This window comes from Cherax quadricarinatus, chromosome 37 (assembly GCF_038502225.1).
Source record: "Cherax quadricarinatus isolate ZL_2023a chromosome 37, ASM3850222v1, whole genome shotgun sequence".
In the NCBI taxonomy this organism is placed as follows: Eukaryota; Metazoa; Arthropoda; class Malacostraca; order Decapoda; family Parastacidae; genus Cherax; species Cherax quadricarinatus.
In genome coordinates this window covers 14,589,380-14,605,454 of record NC_091328.1, presented here as the reverse complement: position 1 = coordinate 14,605,454, position 16,075 = coordinate 14,589,380, and the positions used below count along the sequence as shown (strand labels likewise).

The 16,075-nt window shown below is 40.2% G+C and overlaps 1 protein-coding gene across 4 annotated transcripts in view; it reads right to left on the bottom strand.

Moving 5' to 3' along the window:
- Positions 1-468: 468 nt before the first annotated feature.
- Positions 469-16,075, bottom strand: part of LOC128702995 (cryptochrome-1) — a 99,048-nt gene continuing 83,441 nt past the window's right edge. For 3 of the 4 annotated variants that reach the window (XM_053797517.2, XM_053797540.2, XM_053797549.2), the window contains 3 exons: positions 14,168-14,319; positions 10,323-10,525; positions 469-4,418 (listed from right to left, as the gene is read on the bottom strand). In XM_053797517.2, the coding sequence (XP_053653492.2) occupies positions 4,285-4,418; positions 10,323-10,525; positions 14,168-14,319 (489 nt within the window). In that variant the 3' untranslated portion in view covers positions 469-4,284. The remainder of the gene's footprint in view (positions 4,419-10,322; positions 10,526-14,167; positions 14,320-16,075) is intronic. The other variant, XR_008409188.2, reaches the window with a different exon arrangement.

The following is a 16,075-nucleotide window of genomic DNA, read 5'->3' as shown; positions in this document are numbered from 1 at the left end:
CTTGTAAAGTAATCTGATGTGTTTTAGCGACAGAAAATTTAAACCCATTAATGGCTCAGTGGGAAACATGGTTGATAGCATTCTGGAAAGGGACAGCTGCTAGGTGGCAGTCGGCGCCTGTGCACTGTAGACTGTAATGCAGTTGTAGAGCAAGCATTTATTGTAACACCATTCTGGTAGTATATGGGCATTTTATATCTTCTTTGCTGACTTCATAACATTGAATGAAACATTGTCACAATAAAAGCTTGTTTTGCACCTGTCATTTCTTCACTTTTTGACCGAGTTTGATTGTTTGTGTAATATGTACAATATGAGCCAACAGGTAATGAAATAGTACAGCAGATAGTGTCTTCACTATGTTGACTAACACATTAACATAAATATAAGTATATTGCCATTTTCTATCATTTATTGAGAGAGGGGAAGATACAGTATTGTAAAGGGTGTTCAAAAAGAGATGCAACCCATGGAAAATGCATGTTTATTGATAAATAACTGTACAGTAATTGTTGAATATGTTGGTCATTAAGGTTGTCACTTAAGTGTACATGATAAATCATGTTACTTGAGCACTCATTTTAATTGCTCCTTTTATATGCCATCTACTAAACACTGCATGCTGATCTGTGGCTCTTCCACCATATAAGGGTGAGTTGAGTTTCTGAACACCCTGTATCTGTATAGCAAAAACACTTTTAATAATGATAACACTATATATATACATGATGCAAGTGTATTTAATAGTGGCAACTAGGGAATTAGTTACTTTTTACTATCCAGTATATAAACAGAAATTTAATGGCATGTTTTCCTTTGATTAAGAAGATTTTAATGAGCAAATACATTTTCTAGTGTAACATGTGAGAATTATTTGTACATTATAATTGTCAATATAATAAAATTTGTCAATTATACATTGAAAGGGCTGAATTATGGAATGAGCAGAGCTAAGAGACAGCAGAGTACTTTGATTTAAGGCACAATTTGCTATTGATTTATTATGCCATGTAGCCCAATGTGGTAGCATACTAAGTATATAAATATTGCAACATTTTCAATACTCTTATATGTTAAAATCTTTTAAGTATGTTAAACATTTTGTATAATCAGTAGTTGGTTTCTTTTAGGTTTCACTATCCTTTGAAGTGTCTAACATGATTTTGAAAGAAAATCTAAATATATAATACTGCAATGAACTTTCTGCAATTTTTCACTGAACTGTTTGACCATTAGCAATCATTTATCTGTGAAGCACATACCGGATTACCTGACTGGCAGCAGCACTGTACCTAACTTATCAATGGAATTTTAGCACACTTCTTTATTGGTTTCTTCACTCTGAATACCAAATAAAAGTACGACACAACAAAAAATTATTACAAGACATCTTTACTGGATTTCATAATGCACTGGCAGGTATGGCTGATAAGTAATTTTTTTTTTCCATTTCTTGATGCCAATGAAGGACTCTTGATTCAAAGAATTAGTTGTCTTCCCCATGAATTAAACCTGACTGCCTCCCAATTTCCCAGGCAGCACTGTTTGACCTCTATGGGTTCAATGCTTTTCAAAAATGTGAGGCACTGTATAACCTCTACAGGTTTAGTGCTTCTCCTCCTTCCAGATTAATACAATTTTGAGAATTCATTTATTTTAATGATATAATCCAAAATTCTAGTAACCACTTTTCCACAGTTCTGAGTAATTCTAGAAAAAAGTCGGTAATTGCAAGTGAAATCCAGAGCTGGCACAGAGTTCAAATAGTTGAAGTGTATTTTAAACTTAATGCTATACAGTATATGTAATGTACAAATGCTACAATATACAGATGTATTTCACTAATCTTTGCATGGAATTTACAAGCTTCCAAATTCTTATGCTTTTATCACCAAGTATTTTTCCTAAAGGACCTACCACATAGCTTTGATGATTCATGAGTTTTTTCATTTTTTGGCTTGGCACAAAACCTCAGAATTGAATATTAACCATAGGAATTTACTCAATCTCTAGTACAGTGGAACCTCAAAAATCGAACTGCTCCCAACTCAACCAATTATGTAAGTGTATTTTTGTAAGTGCTTTTATAAGTGTATTTTTGAGGGTCTGAAATGGACTAATCTAATTTACCTTATTCCTGATGGGAATAAATTCATTCAGTAGCGACACTTGAACAGCCTTCTGGACCAAAGAAAGTTCTATATTTGAGGTTCCGCTGTACTCTCTCTCCATCTTTCTTGTGAATGTCAATATTAACCAGGATGAAACAATTAGAGATATAGTTTCTGAATCACAAAATGAACCCAAATCCAAAACAAAACTGATTATGTGGACAGAATTCAGTGAACAGTATCTGCAAATTTTGAATCCTTGAGGACCTCTAGGAACTCAACACTTGTAAATTTGGGAGTATCCTAAATGAGTGAGGGTTGTTCCTAGAGGTTTCATTAATCTCTAATTCCCAAACAAGGCATAATTTTATATGTATAAACAGTTCTGTTTGAGATCCTGGCTTATTTTGCATTTTAGAGGCCACATATATTTAACACTCTTGCAGTCCATGCCGTAGTACTACAGCTTTGAGCTTGTGGTTTGTGCCGTAGAACATGATGAGCTTTGCTCATTTAGATAAGCTGTGAGCAGTAAATTTTGGCCTAGATATAAAAGAATGTCCTACGTAGTAGGTTGGTAGACAGCAACCGCCCAGGGAGGTACTACCGTCCTGCCAAGTGAGTGTAAAACGAAAGCCTGTAATTGTTTTACATGATGGTAGGATTGCTGGTGTCCTTTTTTCCGTCTCATGAACATGCAAGATTTCAGGTATGTCTTGCTACTTCTACTTACACTTAGATCACACTACACATACATGTACAAACATATATATATACACACCCCTCTGGGTTTTCTTCTATTTTCTTTCTAGTTCTTATTCTTGTTTATTTCCTCTTATCTCCATGGGGAAGTGGAACAGAATTCTTCCTCCGTAAGCCATGCGTGTTGTAAGAGGCGTCTAAAATGCCGGGAGCAAGGGGCTAGTAACCTCTTCTCCTGTATATATTACTAAATGTGAAAGGAGAAACTTTCGTTTTTCCTTTTGGGCCACCCCGCCTCGGTGGGATACGGCCGGTGTGTTGAAAGAAGAAGAAAGAATATATAATTGGAAGATCCAGGAGGACCTAATCCCAACCCTATTTACTACTGGAACAACATACTGGAGAGATATGGGAGGAAGTGTAATATGAACCCATTGAAAATCAGGGGCACCATAGGCACAATATGAGAATACCACTGTATCAAGATCCATAGACTAGCCTATTCATTCTACTGCCAGCAGATACAAGAAATGCCTGTACTGTTGGAGCAAGTGTTTAAGTTTTCAAGAGGAAGCTGGATCAATACCTCCACCAACTGCCAGATCAATCAGGCTGTAAATGAGCCACCAACAGCAACAGCTTGGTTGACCAGGCAAGCACCAGAGAAGCCTAGTCCCAGCCAGGCTACAGAAATACCAGACTCAAAACAGTCATAGGTATATCACACTCATGCATATATGCGCACGTGTGTGTACACACACACACGCAGGTATGATGATCACACTAACTAATTATTGATTCTAAATGACAAACATATATCCTGACACTTTTACCTGTGTATCTGCATAAATGTATACCATTGTAAGTGTGGGAATTTACAAATGTAGTATGTAATCTGAGCCAAGTCAGTTCTTTAGCAGAAGAGATACACCTCAGTACTTTATTTAAACACTGGTGAAAGTGTTTTTTTTTTTTCCGGTCACATTGCCTCGGTGGGAGACGATCAGCATGTTAAAAAAAAAAACTTAAGGTATCTATTAGGTACAAGTTATTTATAATGCAGCATTAAATTATTACAAATAAATTTATTCCATTGTTACATTATATGTTAATCTTGCCTGGAGTAAACAGACCCAACACTACTACCTCTTAGTCATTCTAACATTGGAACTTCCAAAAATTCATTAGTAAAGTCACTTTTTTGAGATATAGCTACAGCATGTAGAATCAATCATTTCTAGTATCAGTGAGAAGAGCATCTGCTATAATTCACATGAATATCATGTGTTGTAGCTAATGCAGTTTAAACACTATATAAGATGATTTTGTTCATTATCATTCACTTCACTAATATTTGTTATTAATTCAGTTTTGTACTGAGACACAATTTTACCTTCCTTGGTCCTTTGAAAAGTGTTCCAATGCTGAATTTATCAGCTCAGCATTCATGATCATCCAAGGCACACTTCAGTCAGGCTTGCACTTGAACTCTGTAGTTTGAATCATGCTGGATATCTTTTTTCCCAGTTTTGTTGCTTCTCTTTTCATATTCATGTGGGGGTGATGGGTAGTGGTCCACAGTTGGAGACTTTATAGCAGGATTAACTGGAACAGAAACATTATTATTATTACTTTTATGGAGTGGTGAAAAACCTGAGGAATGAGAAGCAATTGGGTTCAATCCAAGGAAGGGGAGGGTATCTCAAATTCTTTGGTTCAAGAGAATTTCACTGGTATCACTGCAGTCCCTAGAAGGATGGATGATAAAAAGTTATACATCTCCTTGCCTTTTTAACCAAAGAAACTTCAATAATAATTATAAATTAGTTATTACATTTCTTCAGAATAATTTGCTCAAAATGGTAGAGCTTTAATGCAGAGGGAGGCTCAGGTTAGGGTATGTAAGAGAAAAGGACTAATTTGCAGTAAAAGCAGAGATGTGTGATGTCACCATTGTTATTAAATGCTAGATGGGGTTGTTGAGTTTAGCACTTAGTTTTGATTATAATAATAAAGAAATAATAATTGATGGAGTTAGAGAATAATGGCATGCTAGGTTGTTTGGGAAAGGTTTGGGATTAAAAGATAATAAATCCGGTATGACATGGAAGTTGTTATAATTGTTCTTTGTCACTGAGAGCTCTTCTGAAAGATTCTGAAAAATTGCAAAGTTGGTGGAGGAATATGGGAAGTTGTGTAAAACAAGGAAATTCACAGAACTTTGAAGAGGAAAGTGTTGAAAGTAACAAAAACATTGAAAAATTGGACATACAGTGTCTGTAAAAAAATATTTTACTTATTTCCAACCCAGTAAAGCAAAAGAATGAGACATATTCAATCATCTGGCATCCTCTCAATTCAGTTAAACACAAGACAGCAATGTAGAGATCTCTGTAACCCACAAACCATATTGGATGGAGGTGTTATCACACTCGGCATTTGACACTTTTTTCCTTGCACAAAATTCTATTTTGTTATATACAACTGTCTGTCAATCACAATGGGTCTAATCCAGTGAGCTGGACTAGAGGTGTGGAGGTGGGCAGTTAGGTGCCTGCACTCTGAAAAAGGGACGGGGATGTTGGAGTTCAGAGGATCATTTGAATTGTGATGCCTGCACACTTCTGGCAAGACAACTATTGAATAAATGATGAATGTTTTCATTTTTGTGTCATCCTCCCTTGATGGAAAATAGCTTGGTTCTCGTTCTCTCTCGTTCTCTCTCTCTCTCTCTCGTTCTCTCTCTCTCTCTCTCTCGTTTTCTCTCGTTCTCTCTCTCTCGTTCTCTCTCTCTCTCTCTCGTTCTCTCTCTCTCTCGTTCTCTCTCTCTCTCGTTCTCTCTCTCTCTCGTTCTCTCTCTCTCTCGTTCTCTCTCTCTCGTTCTCTCTCTCTCTCTCTCTCTCTCTCTCTCTCGTTCTCTCTCTCTCTCGTTCTCTCTCTCTCGTTCTCTCTCTCTCTCTCATTCTCTCTCTCTCTCTCACATAGCAGGGAAAGCAAAATCTGACCCATAGCTGTTGTACAGCCACATCAGGAGTAAAACAACAGTCGAGGACCAGGTAATCAGGCTGAGGAAGGAAGGAGGTGAGGTCACAAAAAATGACCGCAAAGTATGTGAGGAGTTCAACATGCGATTCAAAGAAGTGTTCACAGAGGAAACAGAAGGACCTCCAGAAAGGCAGAGAGGTGGGGGTACACCATCAAGTGTTGGACACAATACATACAACTGAGGAAGAAGTGAAGAGGCTGTTAAGCGAGCTAGATACCTCAAAGGCAATAGGGCTGGATAACATCTCTCCATGGGTCCTGAGAGGGAGCAGAAGCACTTTGTGTACCACTAACAACTATCTTCAGCACATCTATCAAAACAGAACAACTACCAGAAGTATGGAAGAGAGCAAATGTAGTCCCAGTTTTTAAAAAAGGAGACAGATTCAAAGCATTAAACTACAGACCAGTGTCACTGACGTGTATAATGTGCAAGGTCATGGAGAAAATTATCAGAAGAGTGGTGGAGCACCTAGAAAGGAATGAGCTTATCAATGACAGCCAGCACGGTTTCAGGGACAAGAAATCCTGTGTCACAAACCTACTAGAGCTCTATGACAGGGTGACAGCTGTAAGACAAGAGAGAGAGACGGGTGGGTAGGTTGCATTTTCTTGGACTGTAAGAAGGAGTTTGACACAGTTCCACATAAGAGATTAATGCGGAATCTGGAGGACCAGGCAGGTATAACAGGGGTGGCACTACAATGGATCTGGGAATACCTGTCAGGAAGACAACAGCGAGCCATGGTACGTGGCGAGGTGTCAGAGTGGGCGCCTGTAACGAGTGGGGTGCCACAGAGATCAGTCCTAGGACAGGTGCTGTTTCTGGTATTTGTGAATGACATGATGGAAGGAATAGAATCCGAAGCATCCCTGTTTGCAGATGATATGAAGTTGATGAGAAGAATTAAATAGGATGAGGAGCAGGCAGAACTACAGAAGGATCTGGACAGACTGCAGGCCTGGTCCAGCAACTGGCTCCTGGAATTCAACCCCACCAAGTGCAAAGTCATGAAGATTGAGAAAGGGCAAAGAAGACCAAAGATGGAGTACAGTCTAGGGCAGTGTTATTCACTAATTTTTGCAAGAGAGCCACTTCGGTTAAACACATTGATTGAGAGAGCCGCAGCTACTGCAAGTTAGTATAACTCAACTAAATTAAATAGTACTGAGCTGCTAGTAAAATATAGTAAATGAGAAAAATTAGACATGGTAATATTAGCCTGCATATCTTGTTATTGGCGGCTCGCGAGCCGCGCAATGAATACCACTGGTCTAGGGGGCCAGAGCCTACAAACCTCAGTCAAGGAAAAGGATCTTGGTGTGTGTATAACACCAGGCACATCTCCTGAGGTGCACATCAACCAAATAACTGCTGCAGCACAGTGGAGCCTGGCAAACCTAAGAACAGCATTCTAACATCTAAATATGGAGTCATTCAGGACCCTGTACACTGTGTACGCTAGGCCCATATTGGAATATGCAGCACCAGTTTGGAACCCTCACCTAGCCAAGAATGTAAGGAAACTAGAGAAAGTGCAAAGGTTTGCAACGAGACTAGTCCCGGAGCTATGGGGTATGTTCTTCCACAGCTGTGGAAATCCGCCATTGTTCTCCCTTTCCGCAAACCAGGCACTACGGGACATGAAACCTCCCACTATTGTCCCGTTGCTCTTACCAGTGCAGTTTGCAAAGTGATGGAACGCCTAGTAAATAGACGTTTAGTGTGGTATTTAGAGACACAACAGTCTCTCCACTCGTCAATATGGCTTTCGTAAGGGACGTTCTACCATAGACCCCTTACTACACTTGGATACGTATGTTCGTAATGCCTTTGCGAATAACCACTCAGTTATTGCCATATTTTTTGACCTTGAGAAGGCATATGACACAACTTGGAGGTATAATATTTTAGCCCAAGCCCATTCCTTAGGCCTTCGAGGCAATCTACCATCCTTCCTTAAGAACTTTTTAACTGACAGGCATTTCCGTGTTCGGGTTAATAATGTGCTCTCCCCGGACTTTATCCAAGCTGAAGGTGTCCCCCAGGGATGTGTTCTGAGCACAACACTTTTTCTCCTTGCTATTAATGATTTGGCCTCTAGTCTTCCATCAAATATTTGGTCATCACTCTATGTTGATGACTTCGTTATTGCCTGTGCAGGCGCTGACTGTCACCTTATTACAGTTTCTCTCCAGCATGCAGTCGACCGTGTCTCCAATTGGGCCACCACACGTGGGTTTAAATTTTCCAGCACTAAAACCCACCAAATTACTTTAACTAGACGCTCTGTCATCTCCGATCATCCTTTGTACCTCTATGGCTCCCGTATCCCTGAACGTGATAGTCAGGTTTCTGGGCCTCCTCTTTGATCGTAGGTTATCCTGGAAACCTCACATTACCTCTCTGAAGGCAACTTGCCACAGCCGGCTGAACCTTCTTAAAACCCTTGCTCATCTTTCATGGGGAGCTGATCGTCGAACCCTCCTTCGCCTACATTCCACCCTTATCTTATCGAAACTTGATTATGGTGACCAGATCTATTCAGCGGCATCTCCTGCTACTCTCTCTAGCCTTAACCCCATTCATCACCAAGGATTACGTGCTTTTCGCTCTTCCCTTGTCGAGAGCCTCTATGCAGAAGCGAACGTTCCATCCTTATCCGATCGCCGTGATGCCCATTGCCTTTGCTACTATGTACGCTCTCATGATCTCCGCAATCCTTCCATTTATAGAATGGTCACTGATATTAGTAGACATTCTTTATTTGTTCGCCGCCCCTGTTTACTCCGTCCCTTCTCTCTTCGCCTTCATTCGCTCTTGTCTTCTCTTCAATTACCACCTTTCTATGTACATGTAGCATCTTACTTTTCCCTACCCCCCTGGGAAGTTCCAGCTGTTCGAGTCTGTTCTTTCTCTCTCCCTTGCTCGAAAGCCCAACTGTCTACGGTCGCTTCCCGCTCTCTTTTTCTTGACCACTTTCACTCTCATTCTCATGCCATTGCTGTGTACACAGATGGCTCTAAGTCTTCTGATGGCGTAGGATTCGCAGCAGTGTTTCCGGACAGCGTCGTACAAGGGCATTTACTATCTTCGGCTAGTATTTTTACTGCTGAATTGTATGCCATCCTTACAGCGCTTATCCGTATTGCATCTATGCCTGTGTTATCATTTGTGGTTGTCTCAGACTCCCTTAGTGCTTTACAGGCTATACAGAAATTTGATACACCTCACCCCTTAGTCCTCCGTATCCAACTTTGGCTACGTCTCATCTTTACCAAGCATAAAGATATTGTTTTTTGTTGGGTCCCTGGTCATGTTGACGTACAGGGCAATGAACAGGCAGACACTGCTGCGCGGTCAGCAGTACATGACCTACCAGTTTCATGTAGAGGTATTCCATTTATGGACTATTTTGCTGCAATATCTTCCCAACTTCACACCCATTGGCAACAACGTTGGTCTACTATGCTCGGCAACAAACTTCAATCTATTAAACCGAGTATAGGTTACTGGCCGTCTTCTTATCACCAGTGTCAAGGTTGGGAGACTACTCTCTCCCGTCTTCGCATTGGCCATACTCGTCTTACTCATGGATATCTCATGGAGAGGTGCCCTGCTCCTCTCTGTGAGAATTGCCAAGTTCCATTATCAGTCAGCCACATTCTGTTGGACTGCCCACTTTATCAACGAGCACGCAGAATTTACCTCCGTCGTCGTCTTCGCTCTGCTGCTCTCTCTTTACCTTCCCTTCTCGCTGATGGACCCACCTTTCATCCAGACTCTCTCATTGACTTTTTGACAACAACTGACTTACTTCACAAATTCTGATACCTTCAGCCCTTTCTACTTCAATCTCTTGCTACCCTCTACCCCCGTACTATCCCCTGCCCCGCTGTTTTCTGTAACCTACTGATCATCCGTCCTCCCTTCTGCCATCCAATACCCTCGCTTCCTTCCCTACCCTGCAGCACTGTATAGCCCTTGTGGCTTAGCGCTTCTTTTTGATTATAATAATAATAATATGGGGTATGTTCTACGAGGAGAGGTTTAGGGAAATCGACCTGACGACACTGAAAGACAGGAGAGATAGGGGGGATATGATAATGACATATAAAATACTGAGAGGTATAGATAAGGTGGACAGAGACAGGATGTTCCAGAGATGGGACAGAGCAACAAGGGGTCACAGTTGGAAGTTGAAGACTCAGATGAATCACAGGGATGTTAGAAAGTATTTCTTCAGTCATAGAGTTGTCAGGAAGTGGAATAGCCTGGGTAGTCATGTAGTGGAGGCAGGATCCATACATAGCTTTAAGAAGAGGTATGATAAAGCTCATGGAGCAGGAAGAGTGACTGAGTAGTGGCCAATTGAAGAGGCGGGGCCAGGAGCTGTGACTCGACCCCTGCAACCACAACTAGGCGAGTACAGCTAATCACTGAAGTTCATCTTCTATACTTACTTTTTCCTCTGTAGTGAGCAAGTTGCTGGTACACTTGCTTCATCCTTTCAATATTATTTTGACTCTGCTTGATGTGATCCACCATAGGCATTGGGTAATCTTGCCCAATAACACACTTGGCAGCTCGTTGTGCTGACTCAGGTGCAGTCCAGGGTTCATGAATATATTTTGTTGGGAAATTCTTGAGCACTGGCAAGTACGTTCTTAAAGATAAAAGAATTTAAAACTTCAGTAATATTAAGAGTAGTTCAACATTAGTTTAATCATTATTGATTCTAAATTTGTCTTATGTCTCCCATCCTATAGAGTTCATACTTCTTCACTCCTCTATGGAGGTTCCTTGATGTTGTGAGGGGCTCTTGATCTAAGAAATTGGACCTGTACTCAGACTGTATGACTCTACAGGTTTAGTGCTCACTCCCCCTTCTCATGAATGCACTAATATACTGTCTTTAAATCTTGTCTCAACCAAGCTGTAATGAGCTTTTGCATGTGATGTCATGGATTAGTGGGCCATATCTTGTCAGCTACATAAACTATTATGTACACATACTGCTCAGATGTGTGATTTTCCTCACCCCTCTAAGCTGTTGGCTGTAGTAATCAGCAAAGTGACAAACCAAATCTAGAATTTTACATATTCCCCAAAGATTTTGAAAAAAAAAAAAAAAAAAAAAAAAGATTTCTGCCATGAGATAGAATGACAGGGAGCCAATAATTTGTTGGTCAGGTTTAAAGCCTATTGAGTATGTAACTGTCATTAAGGCTGAGTGTAACATGTACACCACCACCCAAAGAATACCACTTCAATCTCTAGGATATGTTAATTAATAATATCAATGAAAAGTTCAATGCTACTACCACTACAATGGAACCTCGGTGTTCAAATGTACTGGACCTCAAACAAACTGGAGTTCGAACAATTTTGTTCAGAAAAAGTTGACTCAGTCTTGGAACATTTTTCTGAAGTCCAAACCAACTGATTTGTTTAAAATTCATAAGAACATAAGAAAGGAACACTGCAACAGGCCTACTGACCCATGCGGAGCAGGTCCATGTCCCCCCCCCCCCCCCCCCCCCCCCGATTAACCCGATGACTTCCCTCCCGGATTACCCCAATGACCCACCCAGTCTGGTCACCTCCACTCAAGGAAGGAGCACAACGCCAGACCCAGCAGCACAAGCTAGTCAGGTCCAACTCACACCCACTCATGTATTTATCTAACCTATTTTTAAAACTACACAATGTTTAAACCTCAATAACTGTACTCGGGAGTTTATTCCACTCATCCACAACTCTATTACCAAACCAGTGCTTTCCTATATCCTTCCTGAATTTGAATTTTTCTAACTTGAAACCATTGTTGCGAGTCCTGTCTTGGATGGAAATTTTCAGCACGCTATTTACATCCCCTTTATTTATTCCTGTTTTCCATTTATACACCTCGATCATATACCCCCTAGTTCTACGCCTTTCGAGAGAGTGCAGATTCAGGGCCCTCAGTCTATCCTCATCGGGAAGATTTCTGATACATGGGATCATCATTCAGTTGTAAAAAAACTTTACAGGAAAGCCCTGTTTCAAAAGTGCTTTCAAGTGACCTCTGACACTGACCTAGCTCTCAGAGACTTTTGGAAGTGTGTGTGAGGCTGTTAATTAAAGCCTGGGAAATACTGTTTTGGACATTGATCTTTTCTCAGTTTGAATGCCACCAAGGAACCAATTAAGTTCAAACACCAGGGTTCCACTGTATTATTATAATCATAACTAAGTGCTAAACAATGCTATTACTATGATACCCTTTAATTCACCTTAATGGTGCAGTGTTTTTGCACTGGATATATGACAATTTACATAATATTAAACTATGTATAAACAATGCATGTAAAAATGGCACAAGAAATCAAAACACAAATGTTAAGCCTCAATTATGTTTAATGATTTTTCAAGGCACACAACCAGCTTCAGTGTTGTTACCTATGAAAACAACTGTTAATGTGTTAACAACCAAATACCTTTCTTAGCTTTTTATACATAAGTCAAACGTGATAAGCTAGAAATCTCTACAGTTTGGGAATATAATGGCAGATGATTCTTCTTTACAAATCCTTAAATATGCACAGGTAACAGTGCCCAATCTAACCTACTGACATTGCTTAACCTAAAGTAATAAGGCTGACTAAAATTTATGTATATGTACTATGAATGTGTAACCTACAACAGCATACTTACAACTGAATTATATCAATGCCACTTAATAGAATCAAACCTGCAAGCAAGGAACAAATATGAGAGGTACACAAGGAAATGCTAAGTAAGCCTTTCTGCACAGGTTTAGAAATTATTTGACTGGCAGTAAATGAAGGAAATACCTGTATCCCACTTGTTTTGAGGTCAGCAGATTGACAATGTGAGTGGACAAGTAGACTATAATGATAGACTTAACCTGTCTAATCCAATAATTTATTACTGAAGTCAGTCAAGCAGACATACAGACAATGCCACCACCAAGGTTGGCATGTACATCATACCTTGTGGAGACTGCAACAAAAAGTACATACGTGAAACATCAAACACACTACAACTCAAGACTTTGAGAACACCAACACACTTACAGCCCAGACCACCAAAATTATGCCTGCATACAACATAGAACAGCACAAGGAACTCTTCAAATCACTAGTGCTCTCTCACTTAGAATACTGCTCAGTGCTGACGGCCCCGTTCAAAGCAGGAGAAATATCGGAGCTGGAGCAAATACAGAGATCGATTACGGCTCACACTGAGCTAGTAAAGCACCTAAACTACTGGGAATGCCTTAAAGTCTTGAGCATATACTCACTGGAGTGGAGGAGAGAGAGTGATACATGATATATACCTGGAAAGTACTCGAGGGACTGGTCCCATATCTGCACACAGCCGTAACAACATACTGGAGTGAGAGATATGGGAGGAAGTGTAAAGTAAACCCAGTGAGGAGCAGAGGTGCAGTGGGGACAATAAGGGAACACTGTATCAACATCCAGGGTCCCAGACTATTCAACATCTTACCAGAAGATATCAGAAACATGGCTGGAACAAGTGTAGAAGCCTTCAAGAGGAAAATGGACAATTATCTTCACCAGGTGTCAGATCAACCAGGCTATGATGGATATGTGAGGCAGTGGGCCTCCAGCAGCAACAGCCTGGTTGACCAGGCAAGCACCAAACGAGCCTGGCCCTTGGCCAAGCTCAGAGAGCAGATAAACTCTTGAAACTCTTCAGAGCTATATCAAAGGTAAGGGACACATCAGGAAATCCCATGAAGTTAAACAGATAGTTCGCAAAAACGATTTACACAGATGCTAACACTTAAGAGGTACATACTATACTCATAATAGCAATCACAAACACTATGACCATGCCACAGAAGTCAGGCAGCTATAGTATATCTAGAACCTTGGCCAAATAATTGCTACCAAACAGTAACAGTGCCATCTGATGATATCAAGTTACACCAGTGAGCCTTGCAGGAGGCCTCCTGGCCTACCTCAGGAAGATACTACCAACTCTACCTCTAATATGTTATCCCACTTCAGATTTAGGTTCACCTGACTTCTTGTATTATAAATGATTTATTTTTTTGCTCTGTAATAAGACTAAAGAAGCCACTCGTGGCAAAACATTTCCTTAGAAAATATCTGGAACAGTGTACACGTGTCTGTTACAAACACTGGTCATTATCCTTTTAGGCCTCAAGCTAGTTATAATTTCACTTGGAGTGCTTTCACATATTTCTGAGTTCATTACAATTTGCTGCTATGCAAATGCTATACAATACTACAGTATCTCATTAAAAGCTTACCTGATATAGTCACCATTTGGATCAGCTTTTCTACCATACCGTACAGGACAGTAACAATGGAAAAATTGCTGGAAAAATGATGAACATGAAAGCCACATCCAAGATCCAGCATTTACAGACCAGTCTGCATCCAGCAGCAGTTCATCAAAAACCTGCCAAAGGAACTTAATTCAACATTTTTCTATACATTACTTAGAAGTATGTATTAACACATCTTTAAAGACAGGAAATTTATTAATATTCTTGGCATCCCTCATTCAGTAATCTAGAGTGTAATTCAGAGAAAAAAGGCTGTTACCAAATTTTACACCCTATTATCCCATAAACACCCATGTTATAATCAGAAATACTTGCCAGTAAAAAAAAATCTGGTACAAGTATGGTAGAGCATCCTGTTTATTTAATCCAGATATTTTCCCTGCATATGACTCAGCCTGTATAAAAACTCAATCTACATAAAAGGCCCAAAAATCTGGAACTCCCTACCTGAAGTTTCTAAAGGTTTGCTACTTGCCAATCGCTTCAAAGCTATTGTTAAAAAGCACCTCATCTCCTTAATGTAACTTGACAGTATGTTTCCTTACACTGGTTGTTGTATGTTCACCCATCAGTAAAATGGGTACCTGGATGTTAGTTGACTGGTGTGGGTCGCATCCTAGAACAAAACTGACCTAATTTGCCTGAAATGCTCTGCATAACAAGGGGCTTTCTATATAGTAGTATGTCATTGATGTCAGCTAGGCCTGTATACCTTGTACATGTACTTGTAGAAATAATGATATTATTATAACCTCCCTCTATCTGGCCGCAACTAATCCTACTGAGGTCTCTTTGGTAATAAACTCAATGAAAATAATGTCAGGAACATTAGCACAAGTACCACTGATACTGTTTAAAAATGCAGCTAAAGGAATTTTACTGGAGTCAAGAAATGCAGGAAGAACTAAAAGCCATAAATGAAATTGAAAGAAACCCAAAGTATTTCTTTTCTTATGCCAAATCAAAGCTGAGAACAACATCCAGTACTGGGCCCCTACTTAGACAAGATGGGAGCAAGGAAATGAGTGAGCTACTCAAGTCCCAATATGACTTGGCTTTTAGTGAGCCACTAACCAGACAGAGTCGAAGACCTAAATGAATTTTTTATGAGAGGGACACAGAATTTGGTAGAGTCAAACCTATCTGATATTATCCTGATGCCAAATGACTTTGAAAAGGCATTAAATGATATGCCCATGCACTCTGCCCCAGGCCCAGACTCATGGAACTCCATGCTCATCAAGAACTGCAAGAAGCCACTATCATGTGCTTTTAACATCTTATGGAGAGGAAGCATGGGCACAGGTCGTCCCACAGCTGCTAATAAAGCGGACATAGCCCCACTCCACCAAGGGGGCAGTAAAGCAGTAGCAAAAAACTACTGACTAATAGCGCTAATATCCCATATCATAACAATTTTTGAAAGGGTTTTAAGAAGCAAGATCACCACCCATCTAGATACCCATCAGTTACACAACCCAGGGCAACATGGGTTTAGAGCAGGTCACTCCTGCCTATCCCAACTACTGGACCACTATGACAAGATCCTGGATGCTCTAGAAGACAAATAAAATGCAAATGTAGTGTTATACACAGACTTTGCAAAAGCCTTTGACAAATGTGATCATGGTGTAATAGTGTACAAAATGTGTGAAAAGGGAATAACGGGTAAAGTTGGTACGTGGATCTATAATTTCCTAACAAACAGAACACGATTTGCATGACAGTGTCCTGCATTGAAGACACTGCAAGACTCCGGCATCAACCATATCTTTAAATGGGCTGCAGAAAACAACATGAAGTTCAATGATGAGAAATTTCAATTACTCCAATATGGAAAATGTGATGAAATTAAAACAACATTGGAGT